At 39.8% G+C, this 25,200-nt stretch overlaps 1 protein-coding gene across 1 annotated transcript in view; it reads right to left on the bottom strand.

Annotated features, from left to right (window-relative positions):
• Positions 1 to 209: 209 nt before the first annotated feature.
• Positions 210 to 25,200, bottom strand: part of TECRL (trans-2,3-enoyl-CoA reductase like) — a 51,575-nt gene continuing 26,584 nt past the window's right edge. Inside the window, exons 3-12 of the mRNA XM_042812523.1 lie at positions 22,925 to 22,969; positions 22,269 to 22,372; positions 12,885 to 13,000; positions 10,235 to 10,340; positions 8,468 to 8,540; positions 7,075 to 7,118; positions 3,069 to 3,126; positions 1,751 to 1,836; positions 1,280 to 1,325; positions 210 to 337 (exon numbers count right to left, since the gene is read on the bottom strand). Coding sequence (XP_042668457.1) covers positions 210 to 337; positions 1,280 to 1,325; positions 1,751 to 1,836; positions 3,069 to 3,126; positions 7,075 to 7,118; positions 8,468 to 8,540; positions 10,235 to 10,340; positions 12,885 to 13,000; positions 22,269 to 22,372; positions 22,925 to 22,969 — 806 coding nt within the window. The remainder of the gene's footprint in view (positions 338 to 1,279; positions 1,326 to 1,750; positions 1,837 to 3,068; positions 3,127 to 7,074; positions 7,119 to 8,467; positions 8,541 to 10,234; positions 10,341 to 12,884; positions 13,001 to 22,268; positions 22,373 to 22,924; positions 22,970 to 25,200) is intronic.

Here is a 25,200-nt window from a genome sequence, read left to right as displayed (position 1 = left end):
AAGAATTGAAGAGCGGTTTGGTTTGTTTTTGTTGGTTTTGTTTTTGTTTTTTTTCCACTTAATTAAAAGCTTTTTGATCTGTTAATTTTCTGAAAAAGATATCCAGTAGTGCTTCCTCAGACCCACTTCAGTTGGTGAATTAAACGGCTCATTTACTCTGAGTTAGCTATTGAACTGTGCACACTTAGGCTTCAGCTTTTACCAAGAGCTCAGAAGACGATAGGAATCATAGCTGCTTTTCTGCGCACTTCTGGATAAAATTTCTTCAGGTACAGCTTGTGTTTCTTTTGGGCCCAGAGAGACATCTGGATGACCATCAGGAAAGCAAAAATGCCGACTAATGAGTTAAAAGAAAAAGAAAAAAGAAAGGATCACGTGTTTTCTTTTAGTGTTTGCTTCAGTGAGTATATGAGGGTTTACAAAACAGTCTGCAGTTTCTTCTGCACTTGGCTGCTTTCTGCCCCTGCAGCCTTGCAGCATCCCTATATTTTCAGATCATTTCCATGCCTGGACCTGCAGCACAAATATTTTTATCTTTTCAAACAAAACTTCATTATATCTTGATTTTGTCAGAGTAGAATTTAATCTGTTTCTGAAATTCCTTTTTTTTTCACTTGTAAGCAAAGTGGGGCTACTTCTGCGAGTAACTTTTATTGGTTTCTATTTTGAAATGGAGAGAGAATTAAATAGTGAATGTTCTGGAAAGCTCAGTCCCAGGGACCATATTTGTATAGGTATTTAGGTCTCTAAGGATGCAGGAAAATACTGAGAAAGATTTGCAGACGCTGCTAATCAGGTTGTTGTTATGAGCTGGTTGTTTGATATGAACAAATGGGGAAATGTTGTAAGCCACTTGTGTGCATCTTTACTCATTGGAACTACTAAGTATTTCTGTTTTCCTGTCCCTATCAGAAGTATCATTTCAGGTTTAAGTGAAAAGTGTGTTCCCTATATTAAAAATGTTTGACTGTAAATGAAATTACAACTTTTTTTTTATTAAATTTCAAGGTTTTTCACTGTGAAAACTGAAGAAATAACAGTACTTCATAAAAAGCAGAGAGCAGGTTTTGATCAAGGGAGGCTGATGGGGGTGTTTCAGTAGTACTCATGCTCCCCACAGCTTTCTGAGGGGAGCACTTTGAAGGTCCATACAGTCATGCCATGAGGGAGATTTGATGGCAATATTTCACATGATGTAAGTTTGGGGCGCATTTTAGATTTACAGAAATCATCTCTGCAAAATAATTTTGAAGCTGTCTTTGTTCTGTTTCAAACCTACCTGGCAGGGTTTGTGTCATTACCGTGAAACTAATCCAAGACCCAACCTGTTGCAGAGGAAAAGGCATTGTTAATTGTATGTTTAAATAAAGCAAAAGTGAAAGCTTTTGGAAGTGACCACTTCCCTAAGAGCTTCCCCTGGAAAAAGAGCCTGACACTTGCACTCCACAGGCAAGAGGAAAAATGGCTGGAAAGGGATGGCCAGTAGGCTTGATGAGGGTAAAGGGGTGGGTGGTTAACTGTTTGATCTGTGGGGAGTCTGGAGTGGAGGTGAATATATACAAAGTCATGATAGTGGCATGAGGAAAGAGGTGTGGTGGAGAAGCCTTTGTGGGAACAAGGAGACTCTGAAACAGAGAACAGAATGGTTGGTGTACATGGAAATGGATGGAGAATGGCAGATGTGCTGAAACATGGTGTTATTCAATATAATAGCTCACCCTTTGCAAATAGGCAGGAGAAAGTTATGTACCTCATAAGTATAGTTGGGACAGGATACCAGCAAGAAGAGCCACGTGAAGGGGTTGTAGGTTGGACTTGGAAAACAGGCTTTGTTTCCTTTACAAAAGAGGGGAAAAAAAAAAAAAAAAAAAAAACATATTTTTATTACAGGGAGGAGAACATGGCCTTCTAATAATTTGCCTGTGTGACAGGCATCACTTTGGCTGGCATTTCCAAAATACAGCTATAGTCAGAAAATGGTGTGAAACATTTGAGACAGAAAAAGCTGCATTTTTCCCAGTGAGAGCACTGCTTAGTGAACCATGTGCTGGTTTTTACAGGAAAGGTTTGGCATGTCCAAAGGATAAAACCTTTATTCAGAGAAAGAGAGAAACAAGTAGTTTAACGTGGAGTACCTGGAAGGAGAGGGCTAAGGGCATTCTTCTGGGATATAAAGGACATGGCTGTGTCTTATTCAGCCTGACTCAGGAACATGAACTTGTCCCCTCTTGCATGCTCATCCTTCATCCTTGAGTAGAACAGGAAAACAACTCCAGGACTAAGAGCAAGGCTCTCTACACCAACAATAATGCTTATACATGGTGTGTTTCACTTTTGAATTCTTGCAACAGCGCTATTTTTAATGCCTTTAGACACTAATGCCTTTAGAATGCTAAAATGAAATAAAAATATTTTGCTTTTGGTTCTTTTAAAATGCTTTAGACTTGATTGCATGAAGTTGACCTATACCATGGTGAGGTATTTTCTTGAAATGAATGCTGTTATGAGTAATTACACTGTTATTATCTGAAAATATATTTTACTTTCCAGTATATGCATTATATATATCCAGTATATATGGTTTTTATTGTCAAGGTACAAAAGATCATGAAAAACCCATGCTTGTAGCAGTGTTTAAGAGCCTGCACATGCACACTTAGATGCCCACATGTGGGTTTCTTTTCATGTATTTGTACATATCTGTATGTGCATGAGATGGTTGTATCTATAGAAAGTCAGCAATATAGTTTTTAAGCTTCTGAAACTGATTTCAAATCAAAGTCTCTGTTGCCAGTTAACAGGATGCTTTAGAGAAATTCCGTGCTTAAATACATATTTAAATTGTAGGTTTTTTAACTAAGACAAATTAGCTACAAGTTTTGGAACAACAACAGTGTTGTTAATGTTTCCTTGTCACCACATTTATTTTGAACACATTGCACTGATGGCAAGGCACCTACTTAATCTTTCTTTATTCTGTGCTTGTAGATACATAAATTACTGGATATCAGTAGAAGATGGATAGGTTAAGCACACTTCAGTCTTTAATAGACAATTATAAAACAGACCTGAATGGTTTTGGTGAGCTAATGCTACGTTGATAAAGTGATTTCCAGCTTCACACATCTGTAAGACATTAAAAACATATTTTCAGTTCAGCCAAAAATGATGGCTGTGTTACAGAGCATAACCAGAATCTCCACTCCACACTTAGTCTTTGCCTCCAGAACTATAGAATCATAGAACTGTAGAATGGCCTGGGTTTGGAGGGACCTTAAAGCCCATCCAGCTCCAACCCTCTATTGTGGGCAGGTTTGCCAACCACAACATCAGGCTGCTCAGGGCTTCTTCCAACAAAGATGTGTCCTCCAGAAGGACTTCTGCACCCACCCCATGGGAAATGCATTCTATGCATTCCAGTGGTGACAGTCCATGGACCAATGCAGTTCCCATGCCCAGCACATGCAACATGCCTCAGTTTTGGGATGTCAGAAGGTCTCCCTGAAACCTAAAGAATTTTGAAGGATACTTTTCTGAAATTAATACCATCTTCAATATTTGGATGTAACCCAGCCTGCAAAGAAGTAGGACCGTTGATTTTGTAAAGACATAATGAACTCACTTTCCTCCCAGGGGTTACTGGCTCTACCCTCTTCCCACTTTTTTTTTTTTTTCATTTTTTCCCTTGCTTTATGAAGAAAATCAAAAGGCTGATTTACATTTCAGTCTTGAACTGGACATTTTTATCTAGTTATGAGTTTGAAGACTGATTTCTCCTCTCAGACTGAAAAAAAAACAGTGTCACAAAGTTGGTTTTTTTATCACTCTAAACTTTTCAAAACTAGCAAAAATCAAGAAATAAGACGAATGCTAAAACCTAGAGATATCATAAGTCTTAAAGACATAAAATTATTTCAGAAAAAAAGAAAAATATGATTGCCATTTTTAAAGCCAATACTGACAACATTAACCATAGCAAACTTCAATTAAGACTAATTAGAAGGAATATGTAATTTCATTTTGTATCGAAAGGTGCCCTTATCGGAAAGAAAATTGTAGATAGCATTGCTTAAGAAAATTCTTCCCCCTTTGGCAGAGACATTTCTGTGTTTTTTGTTTGGAAAGTTTAAACCAGTTCTTCTATTAGCAAAGTTGTTATTCTGCATGAATAAGTAGTCATGGCTCAAATCCTGCAGTCCTTTTCTGTGACATTTTTTTCATTTACAGCTAACTGGCTATCATCTGTCATAAACACCAGGTATAGAATGTTAAACTGGCAGAAAAGGAAATTCTGAGATAAGGTATTGTATCAGGAGTTATAATTCTATCCACAGCATTAGGTACTTCTGATTATGAGCTGGGAACATAATTGCTTTTGTTTGTAATTACTTCAAAGAAAAAGGTTTCAAAGTTTAAAGAATTCACGCTGACATTACAGAATCATAGAATATCCTGAGTTGGAAAGGACACAAAGGGACCATTATGTCCCACCCCTGGCTCCACACAGTACCCAAAATCAGACCCTGTGAGAGCATTGTCCAAATGCTTCTTGAGCTCTGGAAGCTCAGTGCCATGCCCACTGCCCTCTGGAGGAGAATCTTTTCCTTACACCCAACCCAATCCCCTCCCAATGCATCTCTGTGCCATTCCTTTGGGTTCTACCACTGGTTATTATAGAGCAAAACAGATTCATGCTCTACAGTTAACACTTACTAATTACATAGTCAAATAAAAGTTTAAAAAGCAAAGGGCGTTTCTGTAGGGATTCCTTTTTTCTTATCTGACTCTACAGCTGGATTCTGCTCATAAGTAGCTCTTATGTCCTTGTTGAGAAAGGTGGCTGGTAATGCTCTATATCAAGAAGAATTGGTAAATGTCAGCTAGTCCTTAGTGTCTCAGAAATGTTAAATGTGGGGCAATGGAGAACTGCTGAAAGAAGCCTTGCCATCTTTATAATGTTGAACTGTTGAAGTCTACATGCCATTTCCCATCTTTACAACCTTGTGAGATAACCATCCCAGCTTTGAGTAATTTCTCCAAATAGGAGAATCTTTCAGAAGGGCCTGCTGACACTCTTCCAATTACTCTGTACTGTTGTTTACAGCAGCTGCAGTTGTATGCACTTAAATCAGGATATGTACTAAAGACATGTATTAAAGGCCTTAAAAGAGGAAAAATAAATCTTTCAAGCATTTTATTCATAAGTATTAGAATCCTGTGAAAACAGCTTCAAATCGTTTTCTTGTGTATATTGGTGTTTTAAGCTGTTGGGGAATCTGCCAGCACAAGGTCTGAAAGGGAAAGTTTGTGTTTCCATGGCTGTGAATTTCTCAAAACAGCTGTAAGAATTCAGACAACAGACAGTTGCTGGTGCAGATCTGAAGGGAATGGCCCTACTTTATACCAAACACCCTCAACTAGGCTCTTCTCTAGGCTTGAGCATACACTTTTCCATAGAAGTTTCAATAGGAAAGAATGGCTTTTTGTGAGCAGAGATTTTGTTATAAGTTAGTTTTACTGGTAGCACTGAATAGTCAGTTTGGTTGGCTTCAAGTAATCCCTGAGCTTGGGAAGGGCATAGTCTTTAGGGCTTTGGAAACACCGCTGCCCACCACAGCCACCTGGCCCTATGGTGTGGGATTATTGCCTCAGCTGCACAGCACCAGCTGTTTGGGTGTGCAAACTCAGAGCATCTTGCACATCTTTGCTATACCTTATTTGGGCAGGAAAAGCTGAGGACTGCATAGCCAAACCCCAGATAAGTACTGCCAGAACTGTGATCTTTAAGGGTTCTGATTTAGGAAAGCATTCAAATTTTAATAAGGAGTTGTTTGAATGCATTTCTGAACAGTGTTTGCCTGAAGGAAGAAGATGCATTACTGTGTCCTCTAGCTGTTTTATTTCTGTAAATTGATCTGCAGCTGATTTTTAAAGAGGCTGAATGCTTCGGTTACCTATGCTTGCTCAGTAGTTAATACTCAGCCTATTTCCAACTCTGTGCCAGTAGAGGACAGAAGAGAATATACATGTGGGAATTTCTTACTCAGCCTGTCTCAGGACAATAGGTTCATTGAAACATCAGGTTCAGCAGGTGCTGCACTCTGAGTGATCTGTGGGTGAAGCTACGTGCATTTTATTTATATTTTATTTTATTTATATATCTTTACATGAAGAACATACTGAACTCCTCCCCCCCACCATCTAATTTACAGGCATTTAATTCTCTCAGGAGGCAGTTTCTTTCAACTTGCATTGAATGTGAGCACCTTAGAAAAGTTTTCTCATAAATGAACCAGGTGAATTATTTCTTACAAAGACCTCCAAGAAGGACATCAGTCTTCTAAAGCCACCCTGACTGCTCATGGCATCACTCTGTTTTCATGAGACCCAGATGCTCACAGCCAGCATTTTTACCTAAAATGGAAAGCTGCCCAAATACTAGAAAATACCCTCATCTGAAGGACATAGTGGGCACAGTGGTGGTGGGCTGACAGTTGGATTAGATGATGTTAGTGGCCTTATCCAATCCTACTGGTTCTATGATCTCCTTTCGATCTGCTGAAAAAGATAAATGCCACACCTGAAAAGGGGTTTATCTGATCATAGCTAATTATACACAAAGGCAAGCTTAAAACTGCTGAAAAACAAATGCTGCCAAAAAATCCTTCATCTCCTGCACTCTCCTTGGCTTCACCCATTCTGGGAGGGATGAGTAAATTTTTCAGTTATGCATTACTACTTCTAAATCTGCTTAGGATAGCTTCTTCTGTTTTAGAGCCTTCAAGTTCCAATCTGTCTAAATATTAGTGTTTTGCATGATTATGAGCAGTAATAGCACTGACGTATTTCTCATTGCTCTCACATACCGTGCATTACATTAAGGCAAATAATACTAGGAGACTTGCTGGTCCAGAAACCTTAATATCCTTAATACAACTAATTCCAGTCAAATGACACAGGACTGCAGAAGTGGACCTGTATAAATAGACATGCATAGTAGCATTACTTCATTTTGCTAAACCATGAGTTCTTCCTATTGCAGAATAATTTATAAAAGTTTTACTTTGTACTTACCAGAAAAGCAAGGGCAGCAAGAGAAACTTGTCTGTAGCCAAATGCTAGAAAATAGAATGAAATTATAAATTGAATTTTACAGTATGCACATGGTTTGCTATGGGTGAAATTAATCTAGTGCTGAGGAGCAGAAATACGTCTTTCCTGACAGAGTCTGCATAAAGAGTGGATATTATCACACAATATGAAGACAATGCAAATAGTAAAGTCACTCCAGAAATGCCAATCTCTTCACCACTGATCTCAAGGTAATTTTCACCTAACTTTTTCTAATATTTGCCAGCTTCCAACATTCAATTGCTTTGTTAAAGCAGTTGGTAGTGTTATATTCCTTGGAAAGATATGGGGAGGAAAAAAGCGAACGTCAGTGGAAGAAACAGGCTGGGCATCGCAGTTCAGTCCATATGACTTCCCATACCCAGCCTTCTATCTCCATTAGAAGTAAAGCTCAGTAGTAAGTAAGTAGTTGTACAGCTTTACTGTGTATCTGCTATCTGCTTCACAGTCTCACCATACGTATTTAGCCTTTGCAATTTTTACCTGCCCTTCACTTGCCATCTCCTTTTTTTTTTTTTTCTGATGTCCCCAGGCCACTGTAGTACTGTAGGGTGTTCAAGATTACAATTTTCCTACAAACTTTGGTCACGACTGAGGGCCACAAAACATGTGCATGTCCTTCACTCCACTGAACAAGTTTCCTCAAGCCTTTACTTTTGAGGACCCTTTTTCTCTGGCTGGTACACAACTCCTCCATGTTGTCAAGGGCATATGATAAAAATCCTCCCCAGAACAGGTAGCACATAGCAGCAGCTGAGCATGTAGCTGCTGAACAGATGTTCTTCATGGGCCCTTTGTCAGCCTGGATTAATGCACAGCTCTCCTTGCCTTTATTTACCTGTCCCCAGTATGACCATCTGTGGATATGGCTGTAGAGGTCACCATCTCCAGCATCCTAAATAATCCTTTTTTTTTTTTTTTTTTTTTTTTAATACATGCCAAAGAGGTGGTGATCCAGCATTGACCATATTTACCTATGAGTGTTGTTTTAAAGAGGTGGCAAGCAATTAGACATTAAAGATGTAAACCTGGTGTCAGGCTTCAAGCTGCATCTACTGAACTGATGGTACCAGCAGGTAAAAACAAGTCTTGGAAACATTCAGCCTTGTTTGCAGCATTACTGTTAAAACACACCAAACTCAAATATCTTCTAATGAATCACAGCAAATTAAAATTTATAGATATATATATATAATATATATATATATAAATAGAATTTATGTTCTATTTTGAAAGTATCTGGGGGCCAGAACATCTACTGATTTTGTAGGATTTGAGGTTGCCCACCAAAAACTTCTTAAAACCAAGGTCAGTTTTGTGCTCTGCTTATACATACACGGTGGCGTATATCGGGGATGGTTGATGTAATATGCAATCCAAGAAGTGAAACCCCAGTAAAAGACACAGCCCTGGAATGGACAAAAAACATTTTTTTTTTGTTAGAAAGGGTGATAAGCAAGTATGAACTGAAACTATAAATGCTACTAGGTGCAAAGCCCAGATGACTACTGAAAGGCTTTGCAGCTGCTTCTTGAGAATATACAGAATACAGATCTTCTAAGACATAACGCCACTAAAAATAAAAAATAAAAAAAAGGATGCACTGTGCAAATTTTTCAGTGCCTGCTGAATGTTTTTCATCCCTGTTGTAGGAACTGACATTTGTTTTCTTCTCCTTATTTGATTCTTGCACTGAAGGGCGTATTTCTCTGAGTAGAACTATTAAAAGCCTAGGGCTGGTTAAAAGAGTTGAGCTGTGACAATACCATAAACTCAGCGTTTCCAGGCAAGATAGATCTAGCCAAACAGAACACTAAACCAGCTGAGATAATAAAGAGCAAAATCAAATAAGCCAATTTTAACCCTGCTGAAAAAGGGCATGCAGTGCCTTTAAGCTACACGTCATTTACCAGCATGGATTAGGCTCTGCTACATCAACTTGTGAAAAAGCAGCACCCCAACTGTGGCTGGTGACCAAAGGCTTGGGAAGGCCCCAGCAGAGACAATTTGACTGTGCTCTTGTCATTTTTAAGGATCACTGCTCCAACCCTTTCTACAAGGGATTAGTCCAAACTCAGCAGCCCACTGAGACAACCATGGAGACTGAATAAAGCTTTTTCTGTGCGTCCACACTCTGTACCATCTCAGGGAGAGCAGTGAGCTGGGACTGGCTACAGCTCCATCCCAAAGGGATGCAGGACAGGCTTTCTCTTTTTAATTTTTCTATGCCTTTCATAGAAAGTATGTTAATCACAGACACGTGGGAATAAGTTACTGTAAGTCTTCAATTCCCACATGCATGAATCTCTTTAGAAGCAGCACTGGCTCCAAAGCCATGTAGGTGCTCTAGCTTATATTCCTCTTTATGTTGTGGGTTGTTTTTTTTTTTTTTTTGTATTGCACCACAGCATCCATGGTTTGGAATCTTATTAGCATCTTTCTGAGTCAAGTTGCCTTTCCTGGCCATATGTTTATATCCTTCACTGAAATGCTGTATGTGTTGCAGAACTTTTCAAGGAAGGCTCTTTCAGCATGCGGAAGTGGGGTGATGCAAAATGAGTTTTGAATAAGTGAAATAAAAGGAAGGAGAGCCTATGAGATAATGACACATGGCTGCAGTTCAGGAGACAGAAGATTTTAGGCAGCTTGATATCTTCTCTCCTGGAGCTTCCATCTATAGGATAAGGGATATATTTATAATTTATTTGTAACTTCATTTTAACTTCCTAATGCAAAGGCTGTCTCTTACTCTGTATTTATATTGCACCAAGGAAGTGGAGTGAGATACTGTCAGCATTGCTCATTGTTGCAGCACTGTATCTCATAATAAAATAGCATTCAATCTGAAAAATATCCTGACGTGACAACCAGCCCCTTGGGTGGATGAATCAAAGTGGACATTGTCATGCAGTAGCTAAAATGGACATTGATTTCAGTTCATGTTCCTGGGGACATGGCCCTGAGATTTTTTTCTATATTTATATTTTGACTAATCATTATTTATTGAGCTAGAAAATAAATTATTTTTTATTTTCCTATCTTCTTCCAAGGTTGCCTCAATGTGAGGATATTCTCTCTTACACAAAATGAGATTCACAGTCACCTTTATCATATTTTTCAGAGGAGTGTGCCCTCCAGAAAACTTGTGAACAAATAACGTTTCCAGAAGATGTCTGATGTAGTGCAAACAATGGCAGAAGCAAGCCAAGCTAGAAGAAAAAAAAAAAAAAAAGAAATAAAGGAAATGAAGGTAAATGAAAGATTGATTTTTATTATTTCACAGTTTAATGAGACAAAAAGCGTTAAGGACTAATATTCTTAAACAGTGAAATCGTGAGATTTAAGATTTTGTCTTAATTGAAGCATCTGGAATCAGAGATTAATGGAATAATTTTTCAGAGCTATACAAAGTTGCCTTCATTTTGCACGGGAACAGCTTCTTTTTACTAGCCTTGAATTAACAAGAGCTCCTCCAGCTCTCAATGTGATGCATCGCCCTGACAGGACATTAAAGCAGGACAGCTGTGTATACAAGCAGACATCTGCCATGCTTTTCCAAAAGAAGTCTCCCATGTTTTAAGGCTACCTTAATGATCCTGCAGGATGTGTCTGACATTTAAAAACATTCTGAATAGCTTCTGAATGGTTTCCTTGTCCTTTGCCAACTTGAGTAGTTGCATGGCGGTAGTTTGTATTTCATTTCCTTACGGACACAAAATGAGATTTTGTTGCAAAGTTAATCCATTCTGATGACTTTTTTGTTCCCTATTACAAAGAACTGAAGTAATCGTTGTAGAAATCATTATACTGATTCTCTTTTGAGGAAGATTATGAAGCAATATCAGGTGCTGCTGATTTGCTTCAGAGAATGAGTTGAAGCTCTTAGAGATTGAGTTTCAAAAACAAATGTCAAGAGTGATTTCTTGTGGTATTTTATCTTAGTTACATTTACCGTACTACCAGAGTCTGTCTCAGTGCAAACCAATTATAAAACATAAATGAAAAGTGGTTTTCTGCACGTGAAATCCCAAATACTTTTAATATGCATCTTGTATGGTATCCAAAGTCAAAGATTAAACAATTTCAAAGTAATTAAACCAGAGAGATTTGAGCTAAGAAAATTTCAAACGATTATCTACTTAACCAAAGGCCAGAGCAAGCTTTCAGTTTTGTTGGGAATTTTAAAATTAATTTGGCTTAAGATGTGGACCTCAAATGTGCACCCATTGAGGAGCAGTCACTTTAAGGATTCTGAATACCTCCTGCCCACTTAAAAGAAGGTTGAATTATTTATCTGTTCTGAGCTACTGAAAACTCTCTTTTCTAAGTAAATGAGCAAAAGAAGGAAGGCTTTGGTTTGGAATTCAGCTATTCTGCATTCTCATTCCCAGCTCCACTAAGTTCCTTAACTTCTCTCCAAGCCTCTGTTTCTCCATCTCTGAATGGCAGCATCACCCAAGTGTGTTTCTCTGCTGTATATCAGCTCCCTCAATCCTGCAATTACAGTATGGAAAAAGAACACTAGAGGAAAGCTGCACTATTTCTTCAGGCTTCCTGTGTGCCCCTTCTCTTCCAGTGCTCTTGGTTTTCGTTGACCACCTTCCACCCTCCCTTCCACTAATGCTCCCAGAATGAGGAGAATCAAACTCAACTGCACTCCTTAGTGTGAGAGTTCCCACTAGAGCCTTCTTGGCAGCTACCATGCTTTACTGCTTGCCACTTTCTCATCTGTAGCAGTTCTTGATCTCCCTCATCAAGCAGATCTCTTCTAGAGTTCTACAAAATGCTTGGAACTGTCTGAGATCCTCAAAGGTTATATTGGTTGACTGTCATCTCTTCATTTCTTTTCGATTCTAGCAGATTAACCAGGTCACATTTGGTAGAATCATAGAATCATTAAGATTGGAAAGACCACTAGATGATCTAGTCCAACCATCAACCCATTTCCTTGTGGCCAGCAACTACTGTATCATACCTGAGCTGTTTCGTTTCTCTTTAGCATTACAGTGATGGAGAGAAGCAAAGGTGCCAGATTTCTGCTCCTGTATTTATGTTCTTTTTCTTTTTTTTTTTTCTGTACAGCTGGATACAGTATGCAGTTTTCACGCTTCTGTAATACTGGCTGAGCTCTTACTTGTGTTTGTCACTTGAATGTTTTATTTCTTAAAACTCTCAGAACTCACAGACGTACTGTGTGACCGTGAAGAACAACTATGCTTTGAAGAGCTTAGTTACAAAAAACAGATTAATGGTTCTGAATTCCAGTGATGCTTCTCTTTAGTTTCTCAGTTCTTCATGACCTGGCTATTGGCAAGCAAACCTCTTCAAACTCCTTATTCTTACCTGGGTGAGAGCTGTGCTCTACGCTGACACTACCCAGCTTCAAGTAGGAGGGCACTGGGAAAAGACTGAGAGGTGGAACACCTGAAGTCTTGTCTTCTCTTCTCTGTCAAGTGTGGCTTTGGGTCTACTACCCTGTGATTATTATTTAACCTCCTGTTCAGGCTGTGCATCTAGAGTGCAAACACTTAGGGGCAAATACTACATCTCTCATTGCAAGCAGATGCAGTGACCATCGCAACTGTAACCCTATTTTTAGTCAGGCTTGATGAGAACGATCTGCAATTCTGAATACTACTGTGGAACCAGTCTAGCTGAGGAGTGCTGCCTCCCCCCCTGTCCTAGATAGCCAGCCACCACCCATCCCTCCAGCTCTCTGTCCCCAGGACATGATTCACATGAGTGTCACTTACTGCACCACTGGGTGGCGGAAGTTCTTCGTAGTTTCCACTCGATCATAAATAGTTGAGAGACGAATGTAAAAAAGCAGGTATATTAGTAGAGGCCCGGTGTATTCTGTTAGAAAAAACTAGGAATGAAAAATAAAAGAGCTGGATCAGAGTGGGAAATTTCACCAATAAAGACATGAGAAAAAGAAAGACCCTGTCCACAACACCCATTCATCCTTCAAATGTTATTTCAGCTTCATTTTGAGGACATAAACAACATCTAGTTTTTTTTTTTTTTTTTTTTCCTGTCTCTTTAGCAAAGGAGTAAAATCCATCTAGCAAATGAGTGAGATTTCTGTGCAGAACATGAACCCAGTCACAAAGATTTTGTGGAAGATGGTGAAAATCACGGTTATCTTTATACTTCTGGCTGTGCCATCAAATGCCTATTTTGAATGTAAATACCACTGCAAATGAAGGCTCTGAAACTGAAGGTAAGTTGTGTTTTGCTGGTGGTTTTTGTTGTTTGTTTTTTTGTTGTTGTTTTTTGGGTTTTTTGAGTTTTGGGGGGGGGGGTTTTGGTGTTTGTTTTTTTTTTTTGTAGTTAAATGATACACCAGTCTAAAGCCAACCATATATGAGAGAAGGAAATGTAGCTCTGAACCTTGGTTGCTTGCAGAGTCCTCTGGAAGTGAGAGATCATGGCTCAATTTTTGGTGGTGGGTGGAAGAGTGGGGCCAATCTGCCTGATGTATGGTGCTTGGAACCTCTGTTCAGTGATGGGGAAAAGCTCCCCTGTGCAGGCATCCACAGAAGCAACCTGCATGGATTACAAAATCCTACATCTTTACGAGGGCCAGAAAGTGACAAATCATAACTCAAGTGCATAGTATTGCTTAAGGGGTAAAGATGTTTAACTAACAGGCTAGGGGAGCTACTTGTGCTGCTGTAGAACTGTAACAGGTAAATACCCATGGCTTAAGGGAGCAACACTGAATTTAGACTAACATCAAAAATAGAATTTGGCAGGCACTCTGACCCTCAGTGCCCTGTTTCTCTTATCTCTCTTCTTAAGAGATTTGAAAGAAAATGTTCTCATCTGAAACATTCTGCAAGTAGATTTTGTTGCTTTGGGATCCCCAGCATTGTTTTATTTTCCCCTACTACAGGGGGAAGCTTTGGAAATGTTGGCCTTTAATAGCTGGACTGTCTCCAAAAGTAAGAGAGTTGAACATTGTCTAGAGGAGAAATGTCAAATTCTTTTTTCCACACATACCGTGACTTCTGTGCTACATTTAGACTGCATAATCCCAAGAGCAGTAATGCATGTGTGCCTGTGTGCATGGAAACATTTCATCAAGGCTAGAATGAGAGCCCAGATTATTGCAGAACACACCACAGCCACAGGATTATTGGATTTCTGTCTTATTAACAGTTGCACTGGTCTATTCCCAACAATTTGGGGACTCACTACACAAGACATTCTACAAATACTGTAGAAATCTGCCTCTGCTATTAAAACCTAATACCCAAAATATAGGCATTGATGGATCCAACACATTAATCGCCCAGGTGGAGACATGTGGTCTAGGATCAGCTGTGAGATTTGCAATCAAGTCTGGCCAGCAGGGCTGTATTTGTCTTCATCATGACTGCATCATATTGCTGGAATACAGCTGAGATTAGTAGCATTCACTTTTTAGAAGATGAGGTTCCACATTTCTTTTGACACGTTGGATGAGTTCCACTCTGTTTCCTGCTGCTCCATCTCCCACACTGCATCTTCTGCTCTCCTTCTCTGTCCCACTGATTTTAAATTCACCAAAATTGAAAAGTGAGTTCCAGAGAAACTCTGCTACCAATACCACAATTTCAAGCAAGTGGAAGGGAAAGTAGTCTTAAATTAACACCAAAATGCAATCAGTTCGAACCACTGACAGTCAAAGACAAGCACCATCCTTTTACTATTGATCTTCAGTGAATATTTATCTTCTGCAGAAATGCTGAAACAGCCAATATTCAAAAGAAAATTACTTTTTCTTTACCATCCTATGGGCCTGCCTAGATTATTTCGGGTGCAGCTAGACGTGGTGGTCCATAATAAACACAAAGGTCTTTTTCTGAAGGAGTGCTATATCTCTATTACAATGTTCATAGCTCAAAAGAATTCAATTCATCATTAACTCCCTGAAGAAACTGTCCCTTTTTTTCCCCCACATCTGTACGCTCTATGTTTCTTATTTCATATCATGCATGTTGTCCATTTCTCTTATCTTCCTCCTATCTTTTCAAGTGTCTGGCATTATGTCCTGTAGTTACCTCTCACAGGTAGGCTAATAGAGAAGTCTCCAATCTGCTCGTCTCCATTTCCATCACTGAAGAGATGATGGGAAAAATAATTGGGAAAATAATTGCCAAACAGTGATGGATATCATTCTGCCTGAGCAGAATGGTACCTCCTTCCCTAGAGTTTCCAAAAGCCCATCTCTTTTTTAATCTTTTGTCCAGGTTATCGTGCCCAATACCTTGCTAAACTAAGTAACGACCAGGTCAGGAGTTATAATCCCACACTTTATGAGGCAGAGGGTACATGGAGGGAGAGATGAATACGGTAGAGGTAAAAGGAGTTGTTTAAAGGGTTTTGTTCTTTGTAGTGCAGAGGGAATGAGAGTTGAATTTCCTGGCTGGTGGGCACAGCTGGCATAATGCCTGATACTGTCCCAACAGGATGACTGCAGGAGGTGGAAGGATTTCTGATGTGAGTTAATGGCATATTGTGTACGGTTTGGGAAAAGGCAGGAAAGAACAAACGGAAACTATAAATAGAGGGAATGGAGTGGAAAAAGCCTGAATAATGTGCAGGAGAGCCTTTACAAACAAACAGCCCATGGATTAGCAATGTTCAGATGAAGGCATCAGCTAATTCCTTTCTGTAATGTTTATGACTTGCCCTTTCTGTAATCCTGCACAATGTACCCAAGCTTGTATCATGTTGCCTTTTGGCATAGTCTTACATTATCTCATGTATGACAAGCTGCAGAGTGGATCTGAGAAAAGGCCATACAACCTTTGCCATGCTGTTCCATTCCCATAATTTGCTCCATATCATGTGGGGGCAGTTTCCCAGTTTATTGGTGCTGGTGGTGATAGTTTCTTGTCCCCTGCCAACATGGCAGCTTGTTTCAAGCAGAGGAAGTAATGTCTGCGGTGTGAGGGCAATCCCTGAAGCATGACAAGGACTCTGGGCCACTGCATGAAGCTCTCAGCACAGCAAGAGGTAGATGAAAAAGCTTAAGCATGTCCTGGGCAACTTGGATGGAAAAACAGCTGCAGGACATAAATTATCAAACAGATGGAGCCTAGTTTCTCAATAGGTGTGAGACAAAGGCATTGGTCACAGGTTTGAGCCTGGGTCAGACTGAGACGTTATGTGTGCATAAGGAGGAAGATCTGCTGGTACTACACAGACTGCTGCTTTGTGCATGTGTACAGAAGGCAGCTGGGATTTCTGAGAAACCAGAGAGAACCAGGCAGTCCAAAATCCCCAAGTTCCCAAATCACATTAAACTTAGCATCTAACTCCCTTAGACTCGTACAATTTCAGCATTATGTATTCTTGAGCTAATAATCATTAAGAAACTTCATTATTTCTACTTTGCATGCTGTGGTATCTCATTAAAGGTCATATAGTTACCTGGGGATGATAATGGCATCATTTTAACTTCATCTTTAAATCTTTGCCTTTTAAAATTTGTTGTATTTTCACATCTGCAAAAATCCTCAGCAGTAGTAAAATCAGGTAGTAAAATCCTTAAAGGCATCTTCAGTATTCAGTGATTTTTTGGTCCAGTTTTCATGGAAGGGCTGATCCATTCTACAAAACTTGAACAGTGCACACAGAGACACCTAAAGCTTCCCTCGTCTGGGCAGATTTCACAGTGACTTAGTATTTAAGGCTGCACTGCAATATTTATTGCAAATACCAGAGAATAGGAATGGATTTGTAGGGTTTTATAAGCAAATTGCACCTGACTCGGGAGCTGGAGAATAAACAGTGATAGATGGCTCTGCTACCTGAGCCTGTGCTTCCTCTGAGGGAAAAGGCTGAGGAAATCACTGCTTCCTCCCATCTTTTCTCCCAAGTCTGAGCAGTCTGCGCTAAAATCTGCCCTAAAATTTGTATTCATCATCTGCTATGTAGACATCTGAATGAAATGGTGCTTTTAAACACCTTGCTGTTACTAATAACTTCAACTAGCTCTTCCACAGCTCTTTTCATCCAGAAGCCTCAAAGTGCTTTGTAAAAGAGGGAAATACTGTTATTTTCTTGGCACGGAGATGGAATGTGAGATACAGAGAAATTCAGGCAAGTCATCACACAAGGTGGGCAAAGAACCTCACCCTCCCAAACCATGGGTCACTCCTCTTTGTGCTCACCCTACCCACAGTGCAGGACAAAACTTCTCCATACAAAACAACTTTAACAGACTTAGCACATTTTAGAGGGACTAAAGCTTTTCACAATTTTGCATAAAGACTGACAAATTGCAGATGTCCCTTGTTTCTCTGATTACACACAGGACAGGGACTACACTTAGACACAGAGTCGTGCTTGGCTGCTTTAGCAGCAGAATTGGTGTAAGCATCAAGCTGTGTATAACTGCAAAAAAAAACACGAGCTTGCTCTTTTTATGTTTAACGAATTCCCTCTACCTTCTCTTTGCACTTTAAGCAGTACAAACTCAAGGGTATTAGTATAAACACCTAACCATGGGTTATGCAGCCTATGCTTTGCTCAACTAAAGCATTCGCCTCTCTTACAATTAGTTTTCCTGGTAGCTTTCAACTCCCTTTGGTGGCTGAAGAACGGATGTCCTGGCATGGTTCTTCACAAGCTGGTGGCATTTGTTGCCCAGACCAGGAGACAGAATTGCAGTACTGTTTGCCTTATTAGAAACAGCATCTGAGCAATCCCAATCGACCAGTTGCACCATCTCAGCTAAGGTTTCCTTTTCCCTTATCAGTTCATTTCATGCTGCCAATGGGCAGTAACATAAAGCCACAAATATATATGGCCCAAGGAAAAGTACAAAGAAAATACATAATAAAAGGCAAGAAATGCAAATGCAAGCTGTTCTCTCTCGATAACCCTGCAGGTTAAAAGCTATTAGACTTAATTAAATGAAAAATAAAAACAATCTTGTGTGGGCAGTTTGCCTTCGTGAAAAGTTACAGTGTTGTGCAAGTTTCCAGAATTTGACTCCAAACAGCTCAAGACTTGGCCAGCTGTACCAAGGTAGAGCAATGCTCACTGTGCACAGCATCTTGTGTTCAAGCCAGGCACACACTGCTAGCTGTACCGTATTTGTATTACAAACAATTATGGTAGGAAACATAGCTGTAGAGGAAATAGTGACTTTTTTTTTTCCTGAAGATTTTCTATGATTAAATTCTCTATTGATCCAAGAGGTTAAGCAATCAGAAAAGGTTTGGGAAGTTCTTTCTCTTTGGCAATCTGTGTTGTAGCCATTCTAAAGCTGCCAACAGATTTGCATGGACCCACTTGTTCTGTTTCTTTGGCACTCACAGTTCCATGGAAGGGTTACTCAGGTGGGAGGATCCTGTCCCACAGTTGTATTTGAACTGGCCACAAGATATGCAAGGTCTATTAAATGTCTGGTGAGAAATACGTTCTCCATCTATACATCCTGTACAGCCTCAGCTGATTCTCCTAACTTGAGCTCAGATTCTTTCCTAAGCAATGATCTTTCAAGTTTTCTTTCATTTATCTTCTTTCCACTGATCCACATGTTTGCTGGGAGTCCCAGACCTCCCACTCCTCCAATTTCCCCAGACCTCTCAGGCTTAGGTGTTAGTTTCTACATTTCCAAGTTGAGATTCTTTTTTCACTGAAAAAATTATTGGAATTATTCCAGGAAAAAAATATATATATATATAATTTATTATTTATGTACATATTTATGTATATATAATCCTAAACCTCCTAAATACGGTTCCTTTTTTTTTCAGCCAGCTTTATCATAGAATCATTACAGTTGTAGAAGACCACTAAAGTCATTGAGTCCAACCATCATAACATCATTATGGTTTACACAAACAGAAGTTTATTGAAGTAGTAACTCAGAATGATTTTTTTTTCTTGATTATTTGTGTGCACCACAGAGCTGTATGGAATCAATCATATAAGGAGGGTTTATAGTATGTACACAAGAAGGGTGCTGTGCAAACATAGAGGAAAAATATGTACAAACTGAGCTACAGTCTAAGCAAATGGAGCAGTTCTGCTGCCAGCCTCAGTATTTTAAGGCTCCCAGGAGTCAAAGTATTTAAGCAATCCTTAATTTTAACTCAGTTGCAAAAAATATTTACTGAAGTACTGTGTTTCAGGGTTAATCTTTCTTACAAAATTCACAGACTTGGAGGTAAAATATATTTTTCACAGTTCTGTACTGTTTTCTCAGTTCTATTTCAATCCTTCTGGTAGCCTGCCCAGGCAGCAACTGAAAAACAGAAGCTGATAAATCAGAAACTGCAATTGCTGCTCAAATAAGGAAAGCTTTAGCACGAGCCTTAGTTTCAGCAGGAAGAATGGCTTTTTTTTCCCTTTTGACAAAGGCAGTAGCATGCATTTCTAGCAGTAAAATGTCAATAATGTTTCCAGAAGTCACATTGTATGGGAACTGTCAAGTCATGGCCTGAACCACTGTTTGATCACCTGAGGCAAGGACTGGGTCAGCCGTGGGAGCACTGGTGAAGGTAATTCAGCTGTGTGACCAGAAGGGGTAGAACCTGTCTCCACTCCTCCTAGATCCCATTTAAGGGCTGACTGCCACTAGGGAAAGGTTTTTTCTGGAGATTCCTTCTTTGTGGAGCTTTTCATCATAAGCCTAAATCTTTGAATGCAGGTGAGCATGCCTTCTGTTTGTTCCTTTTCCATCTCACTATGATACTCTTTCCAAGTGTGCATTTGTTTACTGTACACAGACGCTGCATTGCAATATAGAAAAAGAGGTCTCTGTCAAACATGCTTAGACCCCAAATAGGACAGATTAAAAACAAAAGCCCATTACTCCAGTGGTGGGAATTTCTAGCACATGTGGGAGTACAGTCTCTGCAGGAGACATACAGAAGAGTTCTGTGAGCTCAGTTCTCATTTGTGTCTCTGCAGCATCAGATAGCATATCTCAGGTATGCCCGACACGTGGAATAAGGGAATTGATAACGTACAGAAGAGAACTGTGTGCTTCAGCTAATGTTTGTCTTACAAACAAGAAAGCACGTCAGGGGGAGTTTTTTAATTGAGGGAGTGCTGAGGCTCTGGCACAGGCTGCCCGGAGAGATTATGGATCCTCCATCCTTAGCGGTGTTTGAGGCTGGATTGGATGGGGCCCTGGGCAGCCTGAGCTGGTGGGGGGCAGCCCTGTCAATAGCACAGCAGTTGAAAACAGATGATCTTTGAGGTCCCTTCCAACCCAACCATTCCCTGATTATATGACTTAGGGACTTGGTGTTCTTGATTCTCAAGCGATCACTCCATGTGTGATCCCCAGCGAGATGAGAAGCCCCAGAAGATCCATCACTGTGCTTAGTTTCCCCATAGCCAGATCCATGCCTGAGGCACTGTCCCTTGGAGCAGCAGCACATCTCTGTGTGTTTCTGTGTCTATTTTTAAACTGTGGACCTGAATGTGGCCCTTTGTACTTCAGCTATCCTTTTGCTGATGAGGAAGAAGTATTTTTATTCTATGCCTTGTTTATTTAAATGTCAGCCTTTTAAATCAAACCTGTCCCTGTGTGCATAAATCTGATGGAACAGCAAGGGGGTTTGAATGGGAGCTCTGAGCGTAGTAATAATAGCAGTAAAACTCTACATCCTGTGTACAAATACATTCTTAATTGCTACTTTTAAAATACAGTCTTTTATGAACTCTTTCTCCATTGCTGTAAACTACCTATAATATAAAATCTCTCTGCTATTTGAACTAAATGACGTGGCTAGGAAGAAGATATCTCCTGATGAATGAACACAATTTAAAATGCAGAACAGAACAGAGTAAGATGAGTATTCAAAAAGCCCCAGTCCACTTTTTGCACACGCAGATCAAATCATTAAAAAAAATGCCACTGCCTGCAGTATCAGTGCGTAGTCATAACTGCTCTATTTATAATGCACTATTAAGCTGTAGTTATGTTACAGTCTACTGCTACATAAACCATCAGGAAAGGAGAGAATAAATAAGGTTTGTGCAGATTTCTCAGTCTCACTACTCGCACTACTCACTACTAGTAGAGTAGAGTAGAGAGACCACAGTACTCACACTTCTTGCTCTGCAAGGAAATTGCGTAGTTGTTTTTCCACGAGGAGTACTTTAAAAGGCTATAGCAGAAGTGGGATGGTTTAGGGGGATACAGAATCTCAGCTAGCATTAATCAGTATGGCCCATGGAAATCAGTGGGACGAAGCCTCAGCCTTGGTAAACGCACATATCTCTACTAAAAATGAGTAGAGGTCTCAGAGTATAATCTACTCCAATTCCACTTCATAAACTGATTGTCACCACTTGGGGATTTCAGTCCTCTCTTCAAGCTGGGAAAGATAAATGCAGTCATGTTCTTATTCTTGGGGGTGAAAACCTCAGAGATTGCAGCACTGGGAGCAATGTGCTAACCTGGTGAGTGAGAAATGTGTGACCTTCAGCAGGACAGACAGATATGTGATATCACAGCGCTGATTCAGAAGCTCGCTCTTCTCAAAAGTCAGGAGCTGTTCTAGCAGTGGCATCCACCTTAAGCATTAACTGATAAGGAGCATGTCCATTTCTTGTAAGTGACTTGCAGTAATGCTTATTAAACCATAGTAAGAGGAAAAAGGAGCTATCATCTGCAAACCACTTAAAGTCGTAACACTACTGAGCATGTTCTGCCTGAGATCCTTGGACTTGCTACTCTCATAACCGTTCTTTGAGTAAGCAAAGAATAAGATGGTCCCATGCAATAATTCTCCTGCTTTAGTAAGAGGATTACCAGAAATCCGTATTTTGTTTTTTAATAACCTCCACAGGAGCCTTGAAGCAAATGAATGTATTTGGCAACAGGTCCTACACAGGCATATAAAACCTAGATAAGCTAAAAATGTTTTGTTTTTTTTTTTTTAATTGATTTCTTTCTCCCTTGGGCAATATTGGTATGTCCACTTTCTAATCTCTAATTGAATGTTACAGTTAGCATGTTGATAATTTGGTTTAATATCAATTTAATTCTATTCAGACTGTGGTAATTACACTATTTGATGTAGGGAAGGAAAGTCTGAGGAAGCTGGAGCAATTTGATTCTGCAAGACATTGTACATTAAGATGTGTCATGCTGATTTTTACAAGGACATACTTACTGTGGTCCAACCGACCTGCTGACCCAGGTCTGTAAAGTACAGTGTAATGATGGAGGACGCTGCAAGGCTTTGAATGTTAACAGAATCCTTCAAATAGGGCCCATCTGGAATGACAGAAAGGGAAGAGAAAATGGCACAAACAGCACACATCTGTTCAGTGGCTTAGCATAATGCATAGGTTGCCCTGCTAATGGTCAAATAGTTGAACCCTTTTCTTTGTGCTGCACTCTGACTATGCCTCAAATGTAAAAGGCACAGCTTGTTTTCCATTTTATTTTGGTGACTTGGTGCTTATTTTCCTGGTTAGCAGCTTATAATATTTCTATGAGAGCTTCTCTTCCGTCTTTTTAACAAAAGAATGAGGCTGACATGACGCGGGTGGCAATGCGCAGGAATTGTTTTGATGCTATCTAGACCATTAGAGAGACACAGTTTCATAGATTACTTTTAATTCTGTCTTGCAAGACTAATGGGAAAGTCAATGCTACACAGCCTCTTGGTCACTGATGACTTTTGATAGTTTTTGTCTGAGCATTCGTCTTTTTAGGGTATTTTATAAGAGGTGGCACTATCATCATGATGAATGCAAGTTCTTGGGCAAATTTGCCAAAGGCTTAGTAATATGTTAGGCATCTTTAACATGTGTGAATACTTACTGCGTTCCAGTTGCAGGCCAACACGGGAAGGGTACCACTGGGGACCTGTTCAAATCACAAAGCATGGCTCTTACTTTCATGGTGTGTGATTTAATTTTCACTCCTTGCTAGTATACTTTTTAGCAGATGGCTACAAATAAGAGGTTAAAAAAATCTTCTTTGGGTATTAACTATATAAGGAGAGCACAAGAGAGCTAAGAGAAATGCACATGTCAACCATGACAGCACAATACATACGTATAGTTTGAGCAGAAATCTGTTTTCCCCTGTCAAGTGCTGGATAGGCCAATCCTCTGTTTGCACATGAAAAATGCAGTGTGCATGCACCACTGTGGAGTAGCCTGGACCAGATGAGCATATCCAGCACGCTCTCATTTCAAAAGCACTTGAGCTAAGTTTTGTACACAAGAGCAGGTATTAGACTAAACTGTAACCAGCACTAATAGCAGGAGGTGAGACACATCATCAAGGCACAAAATTTTTTTTTCAAAAATGCAAAACAAACCATGGCTATTAAAGATAACAGAAGAAAGATAGAGAAAGAGCAGCGGTCTGACTTGTCAAGGAAGATATTATTTGCTGCAGGATAGCAGATATCAATAGTTATTTGGGATCCTGAAAGGCAGTGTACTTTTGTTAAACTGGAATCTTCCCCTCAGCACCCCCCAATTCATACTACAGTATGTTTCAATAAAAGACAATTTACCTAATCCTGTGAGAACATGCTTTTAGGTATGACCTATAATCTGCACAAGGGCAAACAAAGGTTGTGTTTAAGTATGTCATCCCACATTTCTAGTGGTTTAGCCCAAGTGCACTGTTATTTTTGAACATACTCAAAGATCAAGTCAGATGGGAGAGTGCTTTTGCTGCAGCATGTCTGAAGTGCTGTGTTATCATACTGCTGTGTCTCAGATTTCTGGGGCATCCATGGAATGCCATGTGTATTTTGCTGGAAGAACTGGAATTAATAGTGATTAAGCTAAATTCAGTGTCAGAAGTGGCTAAATTAGGTGTCTAATCAGCACACCAATTAATTCTTGCTACTGCCTGTCAGAACAGGGGCTTGATGGCTCCCTCCAATACCTGGAGCCAGCAGGAGCTGATAGATTAGCTTCACCTACCATCAGCAGGAGTTCATAAGTGCCTGTACTCCAGACAGAGTAACTAAGCATTCATTAAAGACGAAGACATAGCTGCAGCTGTGCAATGCTTGACAGCCTCTCTGAGTTTCCACATCTGGCAAAAATCCTCTTGCTTCCAGGAGCTGGAAGGTTTCTTTTTTTTCCAGGGAATTTACTTTTAGTAGTGTAGTACTTCCTATTTTATTCTTATTAAAACTTTGGTAGAATCACAGAATGGCTTGGTTTGGATGGGACCCCCATTTCCAGCCTGCTACTGTGGGGGGATCAGGCTGCCCAGGGCCCCATCAGTCTGGCATGGAGCACTCTGAATACTTTCCCTTGGTGCCTTATGTAGAGATTAATGGCAATCCAAGCACATAGGTGACTGAAGTTTATCTTGCAACTCCTACTGAGTATAAGAATAGTTGTGACTTACTATCTACTCACTACTACAGTGAGAGTACATAACAGCTGGGCATCCTCAAGAGGTCATGTTCCCTGTGTGTTCCTTGGGATCAGCAGAGCTGCTCTGTTCCTGTATGCAGAGTTCATGATTTTGGCTCAGCATATCATGCTGGGATGAAAGCTGTAATAGCAATTTAGTTTGCAGCCCGCTTGTATATTCCAAGCTGTTTTTGACTTTCAAAAAAAGGCAGGCTGACCAGAACATAAGAAGGACCATTACAGTTCAAACCATGGGTCTGATTAGCCAATATTAAATCCTTCTACACTTAGCTAGTATTGTGGTTTCTCCACTGTCCTTTCTAGATTTCTAGTATTTCTGCAGAATAACTATCATTCCATTCCTTGCAGAGTGCTTAAATAGCTATTGAAATAGCTTCCTGGTTTTCCATTCCTATTTGATTCTTTCTGTTCTCTCGACTTATTCTTAAGGATTCAGAATATGTGTTTCTGTCTTTAAAACCATCATCCCTGGATATACACACATGAGCACTCGAAGGCTTTCCCCATTCCTTATTGGAAAGAATATTCATAAACCACTTGATTATTATTTTTTTCACTGTTAGGATGCAGGCAGCGTTCCTTCTATGTGTACATGCTACCCTTATTCTGGAAATGTAAGTAATTCAAAGTGACTGTTAATCCATTTACCTTATTCTGACTTCTCTGTCATGAATCCATTCTGGCTTT

This window comes from Centrocercus urophasianus, unplaced genomic scaffold (genome assembly GCF_019232065.1).
Source record: "Centrocercus urophasianus isolate 14NV4802_14NV808 unplaced genomic scaffold, USGS_Curo_1.0 seq_13, whole genome shotgun sequence".
Classification (NCBI taxonomy): domain Eukaryota; kingdom Metazoa; phylum Chordata; class Aves; order Galliformes; family Phasianidae; genus Centrocercus; species Centrocercus urophasianus.
The sequence above is the reverse complement of the archived record's forward strand: the minus strand, read 5'-3'. Positions and strand labels throughout refer to the sequence as shown.